The sequence below is a fragment of the Lepisma saccharinum genome, chromosome 25 (genome assembly GCF_977018435.1).
Source record: "Lepisma saccharinum chromosome 25, izLepSacc3.1, whole genome shotgun sequence".
NCBI lineage: Eukaryota > Metazoa > Arthropoda > Insecta > Zygentoma > Lepismatidae > Lepisma > Lepisma saccharinum.
The window spans coordinates 9,008,467-9,026,957 of NC_139253.1; the positions used below are offsets into that span (position 1 = coordinate 9,008,467).

Below are 18,491 nucleotides of genomic sequence, written 5' to 3' on the forward strand. Positions count from 1 at the left end.
GAAATGATGCTTACCATGACATGTTGTCAGTCTGCAGCACAAAACATCTTCTCTGGGATGATGAACCTTCCAGACACACAGGATTGAAAGGATTGAAGAGGAACAGATTTTCTGGTGCAGTAGTTAATTCAGTGGTTTCAAAATCTCTCTTTGAAATTTTTATCACACATCCAACAACAGTGCATATTTTCTTTCTTAGAAACACTATATCACTATATCACACATACAACTGTCTTCAATTTCTTCTCCTTTGCTGTCTACAGTCGTCACTTCAATAGGATTAACTACTTCACTCACCACACAGTGCATATTTTCTTTCTTATTCAAAGTCAGTAAAACACTATGTCCACAGAATCAGTCTCAATATTACAAACAATAGTATTTAATAATTAATTCCATTTCACTCAGCAGTTCAATCGAAATTGCACAATAGAATAAGAAAACAATAATACTAACTGCAAGTCAGTTGCAGTTAAGTACAAAACAAGTCATTTTCCATACAGTAAAGAAAAAATAATTTTCAAGTCACATGCCTGAAAGCATTTACAGTGTATAAACAGGTTCAAAAATAGAAAATGAAGGAGAAATTTGAAGAAAAGGTACAACAATAAGTTAAAAGAAAGCAAAATGGAGAACATCCATTATGAAAAAAGTGGCAAGAAACAGGAACTTGGAATACAGTTCTAGTATCTACTGAAATCATTTTGATTTTATTCACTGTTCAGTATCACACCTATTTTAACTACTTACCTGGTCTTCAAATTAATCAGATCAACACTTGTTCTTCTAAGAAATGTTCACACATTTTCTTTTATTGAAATTCCAGTAGATCTTACCAAGTCCTCATCTAATTAATTTCCAAATTTAGTTCGTTATGGTTAATATATAAAAATAAATATTTACTAACTACTTGGAAATCAAGACACATATCACAGTGAAAAATTGGCACTAGTGTTCGGTTTGCACTATCCCTCCTTATCGGTCCTAAACAAATTTACTTCTGTACAGTATTGTTATTATTCACCACATATTGTAATATTTTCTCACTAAATATATGCTTCATATGTAGTATTATTCAATCACAATTCTTCATCATCTATCTCAGGACTAGATTCATCAGCACTAGCACTAGACACTTCAAATATCTCTATAGAATCAAGTAATTTGTCAGATGAACCTTCAATTCTGCAAGCATCAGACTTGTCACCTATCATTCCTTCCTCTACGTTAACCCCAGGTTTAATTTCACCAGTCTTCTTCTTTTCAGCATCATTATTTGAAGCTGTTCCTTGAGATCCTACTGCTTCTTTGTTCAGATGTTGGGCACTGGTTTCTTTACAACTATCTTCAATTTCTTCTCCTTTGGTGTCTACAGTTGTCACTTCAATAGGATTAACTATTTCACTCACCACACTTTCCTCCGCTGGGTGTTTTACACAGTTCATCCCCTCCAATATAACACACCCTCTCATTTCACTTGTTTTATCTGACAAGTTACCTTGTTTTGTTTTCTCTTCAGCCGGATCACTTTCACTCTCTTCCTTTCTGTTCCAAGATGTTTCATCATTTCCTTCACTCTGACACAATACCACTTTAGTTTCACGTGTTTGTGATGTCACTGAATTGGTGGAAACACACTGTGCCTCTTTTTGTAAGGCTTCAGACTGTAGTAAGGCTCCTGTCACAGGCTGTATATTATTTTCACCATCATTAGAGTTTTCGACTTCAGTGTTTATTTGTAAATTGTCTTCCAATTCCTCTGGCATCTTTTTTCCTCCTTCTTCGTTTTGCTGGACATTATCTATTTTCACTGGAGAACTTTGGTCAATTGACTGATCATTTGCAGTTATGGCTGCATTTGTGAGAGTATGCTTCATGTCTCTTGTTATTTCTTTGTCTGCTGTCGGTTCTTTTTCTGGTGAGACATGTTGCTCAGATACTTCTGTAGGAGTTGCGGTGTCCACCCCTTCATATCTTTCATCCTTTGATACGGTTCTTTCAGCTACATCTTCCTCTTCTATGGAAGAAGGTACCACAGATTCAGTTGGAGAATCCTCTTCCTTTTCCGCATTTGTCTTTTGCACTGTCAACTGATCACCAGGAAATGTTTCTTCTTTATTCTCCCCATTCTCACTTTTGGCTTTGTCTGAAAAACACTCTACACTTTCATTGTTGTTCTCCGTACTCTCTTCAGCAACTTCTCCTTCCCCTAATTCTGAAGACTCAATGGACTTTTTCTCAGGCCCTGTACTTCCATCCAAGTTTAAAGCCTTGACTTGATCTTCATCAGGTTTTGTTAATATTTCTGACTTTTGTTTATCTGTATGCAACTTTTGTGTTGATTCCTCACTTCTTACTTCAGCCTCTGCAATTTCTTTAGATTTCTTCAGCATATCTGGTTCTACTCTCATTTGTTCCTCTGCTGATGACTGTTTATCAAATACTTCAGTTTCACTATGCTTAACCAACTTCTGTCTCTCTTGCAGACTTATATCAGACACCATCTGTTTGGAAACCAGTTGCGACACTTCTGCCGTTTCTTCTGATATAACTGTCTGAACATAACAAGATTTTTCTTCTGTATCTTCTGTGCATTCTTCATCAATATTCTGCATGGAGTTTGATTTAGGATTTGTATCCAAATCTGATTCTTGTACTTCTGATTTTTGCTGGGCAACTTCCTCTTTCTGTTTAGACCCTGACTGGTTTGACATTTCTGAAATTTCTTCTGGCAATGCATGTACTTCAGATGGAACATCATCACCTTTAATCTTCTGCTCCTCATTCTGCATCTTTTCGTCTACTTCTGGAACATGATCAGACTCTTTTTGATTCTCCTTTTCTATCACTACATTCTCCACAATTTTCTTTTCACCATCTTCATATTCTTCTAACGTACTCTGTTGCTCTGCAACTAACAGATCTTGTCTTTCAGCTTCCTGTGTTGTTGTCTCTGACTCAATGGTAATTTTCTGCTCAAGATATTCATTTTCTCCTTCCTGTTTCTTAAAAAAACTCTTTTTTAGCTTCGTTACATCTTCACTATCCTGCAAATTTTCAGACTGCTCAGAATTATCTTGTTTTGACACTTCTTTCTGCGTATTTGAGACTCCATCTTTATGTCCATTATTATTACTAATATCAGTTTCAACAGATAATTCAATTCTATTTACTTGTTCATTTGAGGGTGGTTGCTGTGTTGCTGTATCACCATCAGATTGCATTCTTTCTAACTCAAGACATATCACTTCACCTGTATGGCTTTGTATACTTGGCCCTTCTGCTACTTTATGCTGCACTGTAGAATTGTTTGTGTTTCCCTCTTGCTTGCCGTTTTGTAACAAATCTGATTGAATTTTATTATCTTGGCCTCCCAACTGTTCCTGCGTGTCTGTGGCAGATGAGCATTCTTTCATGTTTTCACTTTTTTTACATTCTTTGTGATTCATCTCACTGGATGGCAAATGTTCTTCCGAGACTTTGGCATCAGGTCTCTTTTTATCATGGTCTTGTGCATCCAGTGTCTTTGACTGAGGCTGAGCTTGTTCAAGCATGGATGATTCTTTGGAGACTTCACTCTGTGTACCACAAACCTCTGTCTTGTTTGTGCTTTCGCTTGCTGTTTGCTTTACTTCACCTTTTTGTTGTGAATTTTTCAATAGATTCTCATTGGGGATTTCAGTTGAAGTTTTCTTCCCTCCATCTGCATTCGATATTAATAACTGTGATTGGTTGTCACATTCTAATGTATTTTCTCCTCTTTCCTCCTCAAGTTTTTCCTTGGAACTTGCAGTGGCAGTAGCCACTGATGATTGAACGATCACTAACTGTGGGGAACCTTCAGTGCTATGCTTTCCCATCTCTTGCAATGTCTCTGTCTTTGAATCATCTATGTCAGTTGTTTTCTCAAGTTCTGTACATACATTTTCAGAAACTGCATCCTTGGTATCATTTTCAGGTTTCTGTAGATTGTCAGGCTGTTTTGATGGTTGTTGCTCACGATAAATATTTTCAGTGGCTGTCTCTTGGTTCAAATTGTGTACCTTGTCCAATGCAAGCCGTTTAGAAACTTCATTTTCAGTTGGTTCTTCTTTATCGAATAGCTGCTTCTCCTGGACAATTCTTTCAGTCGTCCCATTTTCCTCACCTTCTTCAGCTGGTTTGCTTCCCATCTTTTCAGTTGATAACTCTGGATCTTCTCCTCGGACCATAGTTACTTCTTCCTTCCGTGAAACACAAACAGTTTCAGCATCTCCAACTAAAGCTGATTTTACCTCCACCACTGAACTCTTATATTCATTAACAAAACTGAATTCCTTTATTGGTGACTCGTTTGCACTTACTACTTGAAGAGTTTCTTTCTGTTCCTGGATTCCAACAGATGGCTTAATTTCATTTGTATTATCAAAACCCAATATCTCAACCTCTTTAGAGTTATTGCCCTTCATTGCTAATTCCAATTGTCTGTTTTCCACTATGCTAGTTTGTTGATCAAGGGAGAATTTAAAAGGGGCATTATTGAGCAACATGCCACGATGACCTTTTAAATTGAAGTTCTTGGCATGCCGAGACACGGCTCGCTGCCACGCGTCTGAAAAATCTTTTGATTCCTTTGCTGGCTCTTGCAGAATGTCCTGATCTTGTACCTCCTCTGCATTTTGTTTCTCAATATTGACATAGAGAGTACACTTTGTGTTTTTCAACAAATTAATATTTGATGCTATGTAACTTTTCTGAAGAGAAAATTTGAAAGTACTTTTCAAGTTTTCGGTGCTGCCAACAGATAACCCTGGATGGGATTGTAGGGAAAATTTGGAGTCGCTGTTTACCTTGCTACCATTATAAAATGTAAAAAGTTTCAATTGTTTAGTCAAGTCTGAATGTAATAACCCAGGATGGCCACCCAGAGAAAAGTTCACTCGTGTTTGTGAACCAGTGCTCTCACTGTCATATCTGAATGAAGGTGCATTCGAGACATTCCTGTTCTTGGATTTTTCTGGTTTGCAAGTTTCCTTCTCTTGCTGTTTATCAAGTTTATTCTTGGAACTTGTCCTTGATGATTGGTCACTCTTCCTTGCTACAACTGTTTTAGATTTTTCTTCATGTGTTTTGGATTTTTCTTCAGGTGTCTTGGATTTTTCTTCATGTGTTTTGGATTTTTCTTCATTTGTTTGGGATTTTTCTTCATGTGTCTTGGATTCTTCTTCAGGTGTTTTAGACTTTTCTTCATGCACGTTTGACTTTTCTTGAGGTGTTTCTGGTGTATTTTCTTTGTCTTTATGTACCCGAGTAACTGTGTTCACTTCAGTTTTCTTCTTCCAATCAAAGTTCATATCTTGTACCTCTTTAAGTAATGCTTCAAATGCGAGAGCTGAGCAGTTAAAGCTATCTGATGCAAAGTTGAAAGACTGAATTTGCGGCTTGCTAACCTCTTGATATAAAGATGACAACTGATCCTTTAACTTAAACTGAAGCAACTTTTGATTGGGATGCTGTAATTTTAATTCCTGAAGAACTGCCAAACAATTTTTCTGAATCAATTCATTTAATCCTGTTCTGCTGATTTGCCTCACTTCAACATCTCTTTTAGGAATTTTGGCTGATACTTCTGGTTGTGATTCATGTCTCTTTGTTTTGAACTTATCCTCTTTTTGGGCTGTTGACTTCACAGAACTCATCTGAGCCTGTTCTCTCGATTCTGCATGCAAATTTGTCTTTTGTGTTACTTGTGGTAAAACTTTCCGTTGATTGCCTTGTACTGATCTAGTATAATTTTCTTTATCCTTTTCTTTCACCGTGGAACTACTTTTTGGAGCTTTTATAGATGGAATGTGTTGTCGTGGCTGCACATGCTTTTCTTGAACTGGTGATTTTTTAGACTTTTCTTGATCTTGTTTCAAGGTTGCGGATTGCATTGTGATTGGTACAATTTCCCTTTGCATTAAAACTGGTATTGGATGTACTTCTTGCACTGATGAACCACCCTTGTCAAAAGTTTTCTCATTAGGTGCCACACTTTGTTTTTCAGCTGGAGGGTTTTCTGGTGCTTGGATTTGATTACCTTGAACAGGAGCAGATGGTACTGTTGTTGGTAATGTCTCTTTGCATGCATCACTCTTCCCTTTATCTTCTGCTGAACCACTTGCTTGTTTCTTTTTCTGTCTCTTCCGTTTCCTTGCTCTTTTCTTAGATGGCTGAGAAGAGGTATCGCTATCATCCTTTCCACCATCATCAGACTTCTTTTCTGGAGATTTTCGGTGCTTTTCCTCTGATACAGTTGCTTTTGTCGAAGACTTCTGCTGCTGTTCCTTTAAGAGTGGTGAACTCTCAAATCCTCTTTTCCGGTTTCGAACACTTTCCATCTCTGCTTCTTGTGAATCTTCATTACGATCCTTGGAAACGGCAGCCTTAGTTTTCGAACACTCCGCACCTATTTCACCAACAACAGGATGATTCTTTAGGGAAAACACTGTATGCTTTCTGGTTGGCTTTAACACTGTTTTAGGGTCAGTTTTTGATGGATCATGTTTGAATTTTTTTAGCGTGTTGATATGAAAGTGAAAATTTTCCAACTTTCTACCTGATGAAAGAGCTTTCCCTTTTGAATCACCTCTGTTTTCTGATTGCTTCGACTGAGGTGCCAAGGGGAAACTAAAGAGTTCTGTTTTGTCCATAGGTTTGGGGGAAGGTGATCTTTCCTTCTCTGGCTCAGGATTTGTATATGCTGTAAACTTAAATAACTTTTGTGCATCATCCGATTCTTGTGATGGTGGATCAGCCGGTGGTTTCAATTGAATATTCAACAATTTCTGTGCTGGGTGCACTTCTTTAATCGAATGCAGTTTTTCTAGACACTTAGCTTGAATTGCATCGTTCAACTTCTTCTTTCCCATCCTATTGCCCTCTTGTACAATGTATGGCTCTGCAAAATACAAGACAATGAAATTAATACTCACTTACTAAAAGGCATTTCACTAAGGTAAGTTATTTCATGATGAACATATACACTACCATGATAAGAGGTTTCTCACAAAGCTACATGCTGTCCCAGGAGTCTGTGCAGCAAGCAAACGAAAAGTCCTCTGTGCAAGTAGTGACTTAAGAGGACTCAACCAATGAACATGCAAGAAGAGGAGTTACTTGGTGGGCACAATGTGACTGCAGCTACCAGCCTTTTGCAGAAGCATACTGCCTTGCTATACCCACTCACTTTCTTCCCTTCTCTGCTGTTATGCACAATGTTGCTCCACAGACTCTTGGGATGGAGTATAGAACACATTGATCAACAGTAGTTCAAAGATTGTGGATCATGATCAAGCCGAGAGTCACAATGACGCAAGTGAAAACTTCAGTATCTCCCAGGTCCGAGTCTTCCCTTGTGTGAACATTGTCTCATTAATTGAAACAAATTTTACAGAATAATTCAATTATTACCAAAAACTATTCACCTAATATTTCCTCCAACATCTTAACTTGTATCAACTCCTATTGTTACTTATATGTCATAAATTTTTATAATGCATAGTCATAGCTAGAGCTTTCAATGCCTGGAGCAAAAACAGATCTTTAGCAACCCCTCCCCTTTCCATTGCAGAAACAGCAAACCTCGTTCCACAAGGAATTCATAGCAAATGTGGCAGTACTTTTTGTCAAGTGTGCACGCTCCTCTACAATAAAAACAATTGTCTCTTATAGTAAGCTTGATCACTTACTAAGAACAATTGTTCTGTGAGAAAAAGTTCCAAATGCACTTTGGCATCACAATGTAACATATCAACTTGAGTCTTAATTTCAAGTTTATTTTTTGCACAGTTAGGCTAATCGGGACTGGACCTACAGTTTAAAGTGAAATTCAAACTGCTATGGGCCTGCACCAGGTATCTAACCCACCACCATGAGCATATTTAAGGGGAGGGGACTCAACAGATCCAAACCCCCTCCTTTGGTTCAGTAAAATTACAGATTACCTGTTCTATTCGCTATGCGCAGAGACTTGTTCTTAAAAATTTCTTCAGACTTATTTTGTTCTCATAAATTACAAGCGTATAGAATTAATTCCACACACCAGATGGAACTGCAAAGCAAATGTCTGAAATTTCCTGATAGTTTCGGAATTTCTCTGGAAAATACTCAGAAAACGCTTGACATTTCACAAATTCTATAATGCCACATGTAATTTCTGCCCGAAGCAGCTGCTTGTGAACTTACAGCATGAACATTATAATTTCATTATAAGTTCCCGATATACTTTATTTCAATTCAAGATTTAAGTATTCTTCAGGTTCTAATTTTTTGATAATTTGAAATTTCTCAACTGTTTGATAATCCCGAAAGTTGATAAACCATTTTCCAAACTCTAGATCGGAATGGAAAACTTGTCCCCTATTGGAGATTGTAACTGCATCTGGGTTAGCTTCAGCTATTAGTACTTCTACTCTCTCTGGGTTGAGTGGGTGTGGATTTAGAAAGAGTAATAGTTGGTGAAGATATTGATGGTGCTGATGTAATGGGTGGTAGAATTAGAATTAAGATAGATAGATAATTTCAGAGAAGTGTCCAAAAGCATTGTGTTTACATTGTTCAGCACATATTTTATCCCTGGCTATTGCCCATTTCTGTGAAATTTCTGCAATATTGAGACTGGCAAATCAGTTAGACTATAATTTTTTCCCTCGAGTCTTCTCAAAGGAGCAGCCCCCCTGTGGTTAGCACATCGTAGGTCCCGGGTTTGAAACCCAGAATGGGCATGGGCGTTTGTGGATGTCCATTCATCAATTTCATCATGTCATCACTCATCCCGTTCTTCGGAAGTTAGCCAAAAGTGGCACAAAAAGCGAAGTAAAATAATGCAAATAAATCAATCAATCTTCTCAAAGTAATTTGGTTGTAAAACATGCAGTGCATTTTTTCCAGTGCAGCTAGGGAAGTTCTGTAACGTTCTCAAGTTGTTTGACACAAGATGGACAGAAAAGTATCAAAACTCAGCAGGGTGACTTGTGAAATCGTATACACTAATAGAAGAAACTTTACTGTTGTCCATTTTTGGACCATTTTGTAGTAGATATGAACTCTAGTTTCTATGAACACAGCCAACACATTGAAAAACCCCAACAACTTATTCTAATATGAATTGCCTATTCCTCATTCATTGGAACAGTGTGTCAAAATGTTCGATGGCCTGGTTGACATTTTTTACATTTTCAAATCTGAATGAAAAATGTGGCAAACAGTAATTGAAAAGACATGTCCAGGGTCTGCATTGTAGGCAGTAGAAAATTGTGACAAGCTCTTGTACTCAAATATGCACAAATTATTGATCTTAGCTACACTGGCAGTTTCATCTTCAACACCTGAGAGTATGTGTTTAACATTAAGGAGGTTGAAATAATGTCCTCCCAATTCAACAGGAGATCCTCGACTAATGGACCCTGCACTGTTAAGTGTACATACATACGAATATTAAAATAGCACTGATGATGATGTTATTTTCAATTTTGTAGCAAGGAGGAAAAGACTAATTCTAACATTGTAATTAATTTTTAAAGAGAAGCTGGGATTAGCTCTTTCAAAAGCATTTTCTGCTCATTTTATGTAGAAAAGTTAGAAGTTTGTCGATAGACTTAATTTAAAAAATGTGTGACCTTTCATATGGTGGCAGACTGGATTTTGATAGCCAGATCATACCTAGGGACGCTATACATCCCGGATTTTCAGGGACAGTCTCGGAATGGTATCATTTGTCCCGGTGCTCTGAATAGTATCTTCGGGATGCACAGATGTCTTGGAATCAGGTGGGAAAGAAGTAATGATTAAGACTATATTTTCCTGAACTTTTTTATATTTAAATGCGTGGATGTAAATTCTCATTTTACAAAACAATCTAACTCTACATTGAACCACTAAAAAAAAAAGGTAAAGTGCTCCCCTGTGCTTAGCACCACGGCATGCAGGTGTATAGGGGGTGTGGGGGTAACGCCCCACTTTCTTGATCCGGTCGTGAGTGGGGGTGATGTGATCAGCATCATGCCCCTGACCACCTTTACCCCCAAGGGTTTCCCCCAGGTACCCATGTCATTCGATGCTGGGTGGGCACCGGGGTCGCTTCCAATGTTAGAAAAGTTCCCGGATTTGAACCGACCGTGGATCGAACCTGGTACCTTTAGCATGGTAGTCAGACGTGTTACCGACTGAGCCACCGTGGCCACACACATTGAACCACTCCCTCTCCAAAATACAAGAGTTAACGAGATACAGACTGTACTGCAAACATCTTTGACTTCATGATGGCGCCGCCGTCTGCTAGCAGTGCTGAATTTCAGTTACGATTCTCTTCCATTGTATAGTAACCGGCTTACTATAAAGAGTCAGTGCTTGGGTGCCTATCTGTTCAGTCCGCAGTTTTCAAATAAAGTTCCCACACAATGTGTGATGTAAATGACAATTATGTTGTACGTACATACATACAACTTTATCGGGTCCAGCCACCCCCCCCCCCCCCACCCACTCCCTAACAAGCTACCGGTCAGTAGTGTCCCGGATTTTCACTTATGAAATATAGGAACCCTAATTGAACCAAAAGTTGAACCCCCCCTTAGGTGAGCTATATATATGCCCATGCCCACCACCCCGTCATGACAAGATGATGATGATGTTACAACTGTACCATCAAGGAGGCCCTGCATTATATCAAGTACAATTATTATGGTATACCGAGAATCGTTAATGCAATTAGTGAAATAACATTGAAAAATGATGCATGTGCTTTAAATATAACAGAACAACAAAACAAAGTATTAACAAAAACATAAATCAATACTGAGAATATTGCAATGTAGATTAGACCAATGGTCTCTTTGTCTTGGATAATTCGAACTACTTGGTAATTCAAACAGGTCTATTACCCTTGAAATCATCTTTGATGATACATATTTTTATTAATTTGAATTTTGGACAATCTGAATGTTTTTCGTGTTGAACATCCACTATGTACAAACCTTCATATTTTTTTTATTCACACACACCAAATGTAGATTTCCTGATTTTCACATTTCTTGCTGTTTAAAGCAGACCTATATAAAACTTTTTGTCATCACTATAGTTAACTTGCATATTACATTATATCAAGAACAAACTATATACAATAAGTAAAAACTTGATGTAATTCTTACATAAAAGTTTGCATAGCAGACCAGGAAATTTTTAGATCTATTTCATATTATTAAATTAATATAGTGTGCATACTTTCACAGGGTGCTGCAATTGTCTTTGTCCTAGTCCCTGGGAAACAGGACCCTCCCTCCCCAATAGCTACCACTGTGATATGATCTAATAACATATTCCAAGATAAAGCATTCAATTAAAATGTTTTGCAGGGAACAAGAAACAACAGTTGTACTGCTGAGCCAACACCAGATTTGAGAGTGATTTCTCTAATATGTAATTATTGCAATATTTAAAAGAAATTGTCAATTCCTTGGCCCGCCAATAGCATTGATACACCTGCTGAATAGATGGTCCAATCATATGCTTTAAAATGTGTGGATAGAACCCTAGACTTACCACGTGATGGCTTCTTCCATTGCCTCATGCGATCTTGGAATGACTTAACAAGATCAGCAGAGAAATCCACTTGGGCTGGTGGGGGTGGAGGAGGGTGAACAAGTAGGGAATGCAGCTGCGAGGGATCCTGCACTGTTGGGGAGTTTACACTAGCAGGTGGAGGGGGAGGGTATGGGGGAACAACGGTAGCCAAGTTCGCAGAAAGCATTGGTACATGTGGAGGTGGTGGCGGCACTGTGAATGGCGATGGAACAGGCAGATTCGTAGGTAACGTGGCAGGAATTTGATGAATTGATGACGGGGGCTGATTTTTCAGAGGTAAAATGGGAGGAGGTACATTCATTGGAGGTAACGTGGGTATTGGGACGTTTGACACAGACATAACAGGTGGGGGTTTGTGGATTGGGGTACCACAAGCCCCATCCTGCCCTGGTGGTTGAGGTGGTACGGTGGGTATTGGAATATCATTCAACTTTACTGATGTTTTGGCCGCACTTCCACTCTTTATGGTTTGCTTCAAAGCTCTCCCTGCACTTCCTGAGAATAAAAGAAAATTACATCAAATGGAGTGCACTACCACAAAACTGACTGAATGTAACAGAAAATCATATGTGACCAGAGAGTCCCACATTACTGCAGATATTAGCCTATCTGTGCAAAAAAGTGGACTTAAAGCAATAACTCAAACTACTACAGTAAACTAAAATACATACTTGCTTACAAAAATTATATTTACAACATAAAACCTGGTCAGAAATACAGGTCAGACACCCTAACCAACCACAATCAACCCATCCGCAAGCAACCCAGCCACAATCAACCTCCAGCAGCCAATATAAATGGTTTGCCTTCCCCTACCATCCCACCACTTCCAACCGCATATCCAAAGCCCTTCTCCCATATGGCATTAAAGTAGCGCACAAACCCAATTTAAAAATAGCTGATAAACTGAACAAACACAAACGGTACTTCCTCTCCCCCCTTCATAACCCAGGTGTATACGATGCAGAGTGTGAATTCAAGGCTCATTACATCGGCAGGTCCATCAGATCTGTCAATGAAAGAATCCAACAGCACCTAGCAGATGCGAAAAAAGCCCAACCCACTACTGGTCTTGCTAAACATATCAAATACAATAGCCATAAAATTCAAAAGGTTCAAGTCAAACACACTGTCCACATGCTCGTAGACTCCAAAATCAAGGAAACGCACGCCATAATGCACTTCCCGCACGAGTTAAACATCGATAGTGGGCAAGCGCACCACACTTGAATTCCCCTACTACAACAATTATCGCCCGGAAATAGCAGATGACACAAACCCAGACACACAGTTAAAAACAGCGCACCTAGCAGCAGCCAGAGAACTACAAACAAAAGACGCACGCCAAGCAACAGTACACCAAGTTCCAATGAGGATGGTGGCAGTGGCCACTGAAATTAATCGAAAAAGAAGAAAAAACAGCTTCACGGATAAGAGTGAGTACTAGTTTCTCCATATTTATAAAACCTGAGTATCTGCTTCAAATAGAATTATAATTAGCCTTTGTGCTTGGCAAATGAAAAATGTCAATACATTTAATCAAGAATGCTACCATTATTTATTACATTAAAAATCCAATTTTGCCTTTAGATACACACATCGATTGGATATTGTTTTAAAACATCCACTGTTGCAATGCATCTCATATGCAATGGAACTATACGATGCACACTTTTAGAAGCGATATCGGGCGGGGCCACGCAGAGGGTGTGCGTAACGATCAGCCAATGGCAGAAGTGCAACGTTGTACAGTTAGGAGACTGCGGCGCTGAAGTTAAAAGCCGTGTTCTGTATTTTTCTTGCGCGCAAGAAGTTTTCATAAAACTCGCCACTTTAAGGTTCATCATAAGATGGAGAAAGACATTTTGAACCTGACTGTCCAAGTCCCATGAATTTCCGTCGCCTACAGCCGGAGTTATCGTTCCTTGAAGAAACAAGGGAAACATCACCTTTCATTTCCTTCCGCCTGTTTTTTTCGTTGCCACTGTATTGACGCAGCTGAGTTGTTGTGTCTGATAGAGAAAACTGTGGGTGTTAAATTCGTCTCAATATAAACAATGACCCTTCATTGTTCTGAGCGTTCTCGAACATTGAAATTCTGGGTCAGTTTGAGTTCAGCGTTTTCGTAGCAAGGCTGATGTAAAATTATTCGCTTATCGTTCATTTGTGCGCCACAAAGAACAGTTTGTGAAAAGATTAAATACAGCCCTTTCGTGCAATAGTGTGTGTTCCATGTGTTATTTTTATTTAAATAATGTCACTCTCAAAACCTAGCACCAGTAGTACAGGCACCAAGGGTGCAAAATCTAATCATGAACCTCCAGGAGAGTCTCGGAAATGAGTGAAATCAGTGACACGGAGACCGAGGAAGACGACGAGAGCGGTGATGATGACCTGGCAGTTCCTCTACAATAAATACCTTCAAACTTCTTACAGGTATGGGTTTCTCGTAAATGCTACAGTGATATGATATTATAATCCCGTGTAGAAATATTCACTATACCTGTACTCATATATACTGTGCATGCATTATCAAAATAATGGACACAACGCGAATCTTCTGTCCTTCCCTTGCGCTAGCAGTTACTTTGGCAACAGCGCAGTAGCACTGGCTGCGTATTGGCTGAACTCATGTTCCTTCTAAAAGCGTACACCGTATACCCATTATCGTATTATTCAGACATCATCAAATCTGATTGAAAAACCTGTCATGTATGGATAGTTTGTGTAAATAATGGGAACAAACATTTTAATTTTAGGGATCTGTAGTGTACATAGTGACTCATATGTATTTGTATATTTCCAAAAGTTGGTGCTCTTTTCCTCACTCTTTGGTATCATTTTCCCCAAAAATTGTATTTAACAAAGCCATTAAAATTATAAGTTTTCAATCTATACTTATTCTTAGTGTTTTGTACTCTGCACAAAACTTGAGTGATAGAAATCTCCAATTAATCAACCTGTAACTGGGAAATATTATATTACTTCCATAATATTCAATAAGAAACATGTGACACTTTGTTCCTTCATTGAAAAAGGACAGGTAGCTAGAAGAATTTGAAATTAGAAATACAAGCACTTTTTTGTTGTAACCCATCAAATGTAAGGTTTCTAAGAAGGGAAATAGACTTGCGTATGAATAATTGATAGTTTTCAAGTATTCTGAACACCATATTGAGAGAAAATCAAAATAACAAAAAAAATAAAATGGTATTGTACAAAAATATGACATGACCACAAGAATGCAAGGCTATATTTTTTCTGCTACATATGCTGAACTAAAAATCAAGTAAAAGACCTAATTTACATTATTTCTTGATTTCATATGCTTAAAAATGTGTTTAGTGGTAATTTATAAGCACTCTTTTCGCAACATTAAAGTTTTCAGTGGTATTGTGCAACTGGGAAAACTTATGGTCCCTAATGATACATAAATACTAGCAGAAACCCTTTAATAATGTTGAACAACCATGATGCCAAAAACATACAGCTTTCATCATTGCAGATTTTTGTATGCAAAAGTAAGTCATAAAGTACGAAGAAAAATAAGGACAATAATTAAATTATTTTACAAACCTGATAATTTTCCTATAAAGATTGGTTTCTTCTGAGCATTTTCTGGCAGACAAAATATAAGAAATAACTGGTTAGAATCAACATTAAAAAACATAAATGATACAATCACATTAGAAACATGAATTTTAAAAACAGATTTAACTAACTGCTACATGTGAATAATTTGCACAATGCTTTTAATAGACTAAAAGCAACAAGTACACAATAGTTCATGTTACCACACTCAATCACAAATTTGAAACATGGCACATGACAATGAGGCATGTCATGTCTAGTTTTTCATCTTTTTACCATGTTAAACTTGGAACATTTTACTTCCTCTCCAAGTTGTATGAAAGGAAAGAAAGAAATTTTAACTGTTTCCACCACAACATATAGAAACTTTCAAGACATTAAAAATGTGAAAATGGATACAAAATCATGTAAAAAGATTGATTGATTTGGTTTATTTTACTTTGCTTTTCTGCCACTTTCAGAAAACTCAGAGATCAAAGTAAAAGGAGAAAGCAGGACAGTGTTGGCAGTCATCAACATCAGACTCATCCACAAGTCCACTTTATGCACAGTAAGGCTAATTGGGACTGGACCTACAGTTTAAAGTGGGATTCGAACCACTATGTGCCTCCACCGGGTATCGAACCCGGGACCCCTTCATTACAAGGCCACAATGCTACCACTGCACCATCGGGAGGTCCTGCAAGATGGAAATGACTACCGCTTCACAATATATTCTCACCTTACCCTTTCTTTATCATTCACTTTTTCAAATGCCCTTAATGACCACCATCACTCTCCTTTCATACACTTCAACCCAGAGAACACTTTCTTAAGTCACACTGGACTTGGAGATGAAATAACAACTAAAGCAGTCAACAAACAGGATTACCCTAAAATGGTAAACAACACATTTGAAATATGCATTTTCAGCAGAAACATGCATTTGCAGAGAAATCCTCAGTCTAAAAGGTAAAGAATCGCATTGCACAATAAGACTTATGCTGTGATTGACTGTTTAGTAATGAAGTACGAATACTAACCATCGAACTTCTTTCGGTATTTGTTTTCCAGGGCATCATAATCACTGTCTTCGTCTTTGCTGCCAATTCCATCTGTGAATAGGTACACAAACATGAGTGAAAATAATACAAAATGAATTGCACGTAAGAAAATGCACGAACCTAACTCCAACGTGTCCGACATTGCCTTTCATTGTATAAAATTAAAAACTGCACTAAAGTTTAAAAAAAAAAAATGTACATGGTGTTCAGTGATCTCCACACTCCAGAAGGAAGCTATGCTAACTAAATTAGTATTGTAGAAAAGATTCTCTCTCAGGCTATTGACCAGGTTAATTCTGGAAAGGATTCCAAGATCACCTGGTCGATAGCCCGAGAAAATCTTTTCATCGTTCGTCACCACGAAAGCTTCAAGACTTACTTTAAATTAGTATTTTTACAGATAACTGGTGAACTAGTGATGGAAGTAATATTAAATCCTTGCAGATAAATTTCAGCACAAGCACTACAAGGCAGACATGAATGTATCTAGAAATATATTTTGGGAGGGGTCTGAACCAGAGTGCCTTAAAAATAACAATAATAATATAAATGTTTATAATTAATACATTAATATAATATATATATTATATTCATAATAATAATTAGAATATTTAAATTAATATATATTAATATATGTATTGTTATTATTACATGAAATGAATATGTAAAAGGATGGTAAAAGAAGACAGATATAACAGAACATATATATTATCTAGTTTTGGTGTAAGTAAGTAAGACTACTAAAATTTGTATAAAAACAACTGTCCTGGCAAGGAAATTAATGTCAAAAAATATAAAAATCAAATATTTGTTAAATGACAAAAAGGGATGTTAGGTGCAGATGATGAAAAGTAAAGTTCTTCATTAATATTTTATGCACATTATCAAAAGCAGTAATGCAGTGCACAAATCTTCTTAAGTACTGTCATTTCAAAGCTGTACAATATGAATCCAATCCTTGCCTTTGTGTAAGTTCAGTGGAAATAAATAGCCCTCAATTATTGATTATTTAATTTTAGTACCAGGTAAGTTTTTCAGGGGGATAGTCTGGACCCCCTTTACCTCCCCTCTAAATACATCCTTGCAGGTAGAGAAATTGGAAATAAATGTGGTTTTCTATTTATGACAAAAGCTATTCCCTGTGCATTGGAGAATGCCGTGAAGTCACACAGGTAATGTGGAAGGTGCTATGACCAGCACCACCCTCAAGCTGCCTTCATCCACAAAAATTGGCATCAAGAGGCTGGGTGAGTCCCAGAGCAGTCAGAAAAATTTCCACCGAGATACTCGTATCACCCGGATGGCCTACCAACTGAACCACCACAGAGAGAGATGTGGAAAAAATACATGAAAAATTAAAAACAATTGGAGAAGTGCAAAAATGTTATTTGTCACAAGTTCTGTACTTATTCATGTTAAGGGAATTAAAGATGTAGTATTTCTGTACTTATCATGAGAACTAAAAAATAGGTCATGTTTAACATAACTTGCAATTTCTTTATCCACAGCTTGGTACTTAACTTGGAACGGATTTATATGTAGTAAAAATGTGCTAAATATAGAGTTAAAATTGTAAAAAAATACCTTTGTAATAATATAAAACACTGCACGAGCTACATAAAATACAGCATGCTTATATTGACATTAATTGTAAAACAACACAAAATGTATTTTCATTTTGTTTCCAAAACAATGAATAACAAAATTGGGTTGTGAGTGTTCAAACATGAAATTCCTTCTGTTGTCTCTTAAAATGGATTTATATTGACTAAATCAATATCGCAAGTAGTAATGGATTTCAAATTTGTCAGTTATTTGCAAGAAATTCACCCAACTCTTTTGGTTGCAGAGGACATGTAATTATTGCGTGAATATGGAGTATATTGTGGACAGAGAAAGAGACCTTGAAATAGGAATGCAGGTGCGACTTCCAATCAGGCAATCTGATTGCTGAGTAATGAAAGTGAGAGACATTGGCCGGGAGGAAGTCGTGGCTGAGCGGGGGAGTTGCCTTTGGGGATCGTTGGGAGAAGGTGGTGACAGGGAGAGAGAGTGGCATGCTGGAAGTGAGGAGGTACCAGGAAGGAGAGAGATTGCATTAGGTAGGTGAGAGTGGTCTTCTTCCTGTCCATGTTTGGGTCCATATGGTCTGGGTACAGTGACTTGAATAACATATTGTGCAAAAGAAACTGGTTCCCGAGACGGATAACAACATAGATGGCAGTGCGATCAGTACGGCAGCTAATTTTCTTATGA

General features: G+C 37.6%; 1 protein-coding gene across 4 annotated transcripts in view; it reads right to left on the bottom strand.

The window, feature by feature from the left end:
• LOC145978860 (uncharacterized) overlaps window positions 1–18,491 on the bottom strand; it is a 57,234-nt gene that overhangs the window by 21,702 nt on the left and 17,041 nt on the right. For 3 of the 4 annotated variants that reach the window (XM_083111747.1, XM_083111745.1, XM_083111746.1), the window contains exons 6-9: window positions 16,215–16,286; window positions 15,178–15,219; window positions 11,560–12,096; window positions 15–6,922 (exon numbers count right to left, since the gene is read on the bottom strand). In XM_083111747.1, the coding sequence (XP_082967873.1) occupies window positions 1,080–6,922; window positions 11,560–12,096; window positions 15,178–15,219; window positions 16,215–16,286 (6,494 nt within the window). In that variant the 3' untranslated portion in view covers window positions 15–1,079. The remainder of the gene's footprint in view (window positions 1–14; window positions 6,923–11,559; window positions 12,097–15,177; window positions 15,220–16,214; window positions 16,287–18,491) is intronic. The other variant, XM_083111748.1, reaches the window with a different exon arrangement.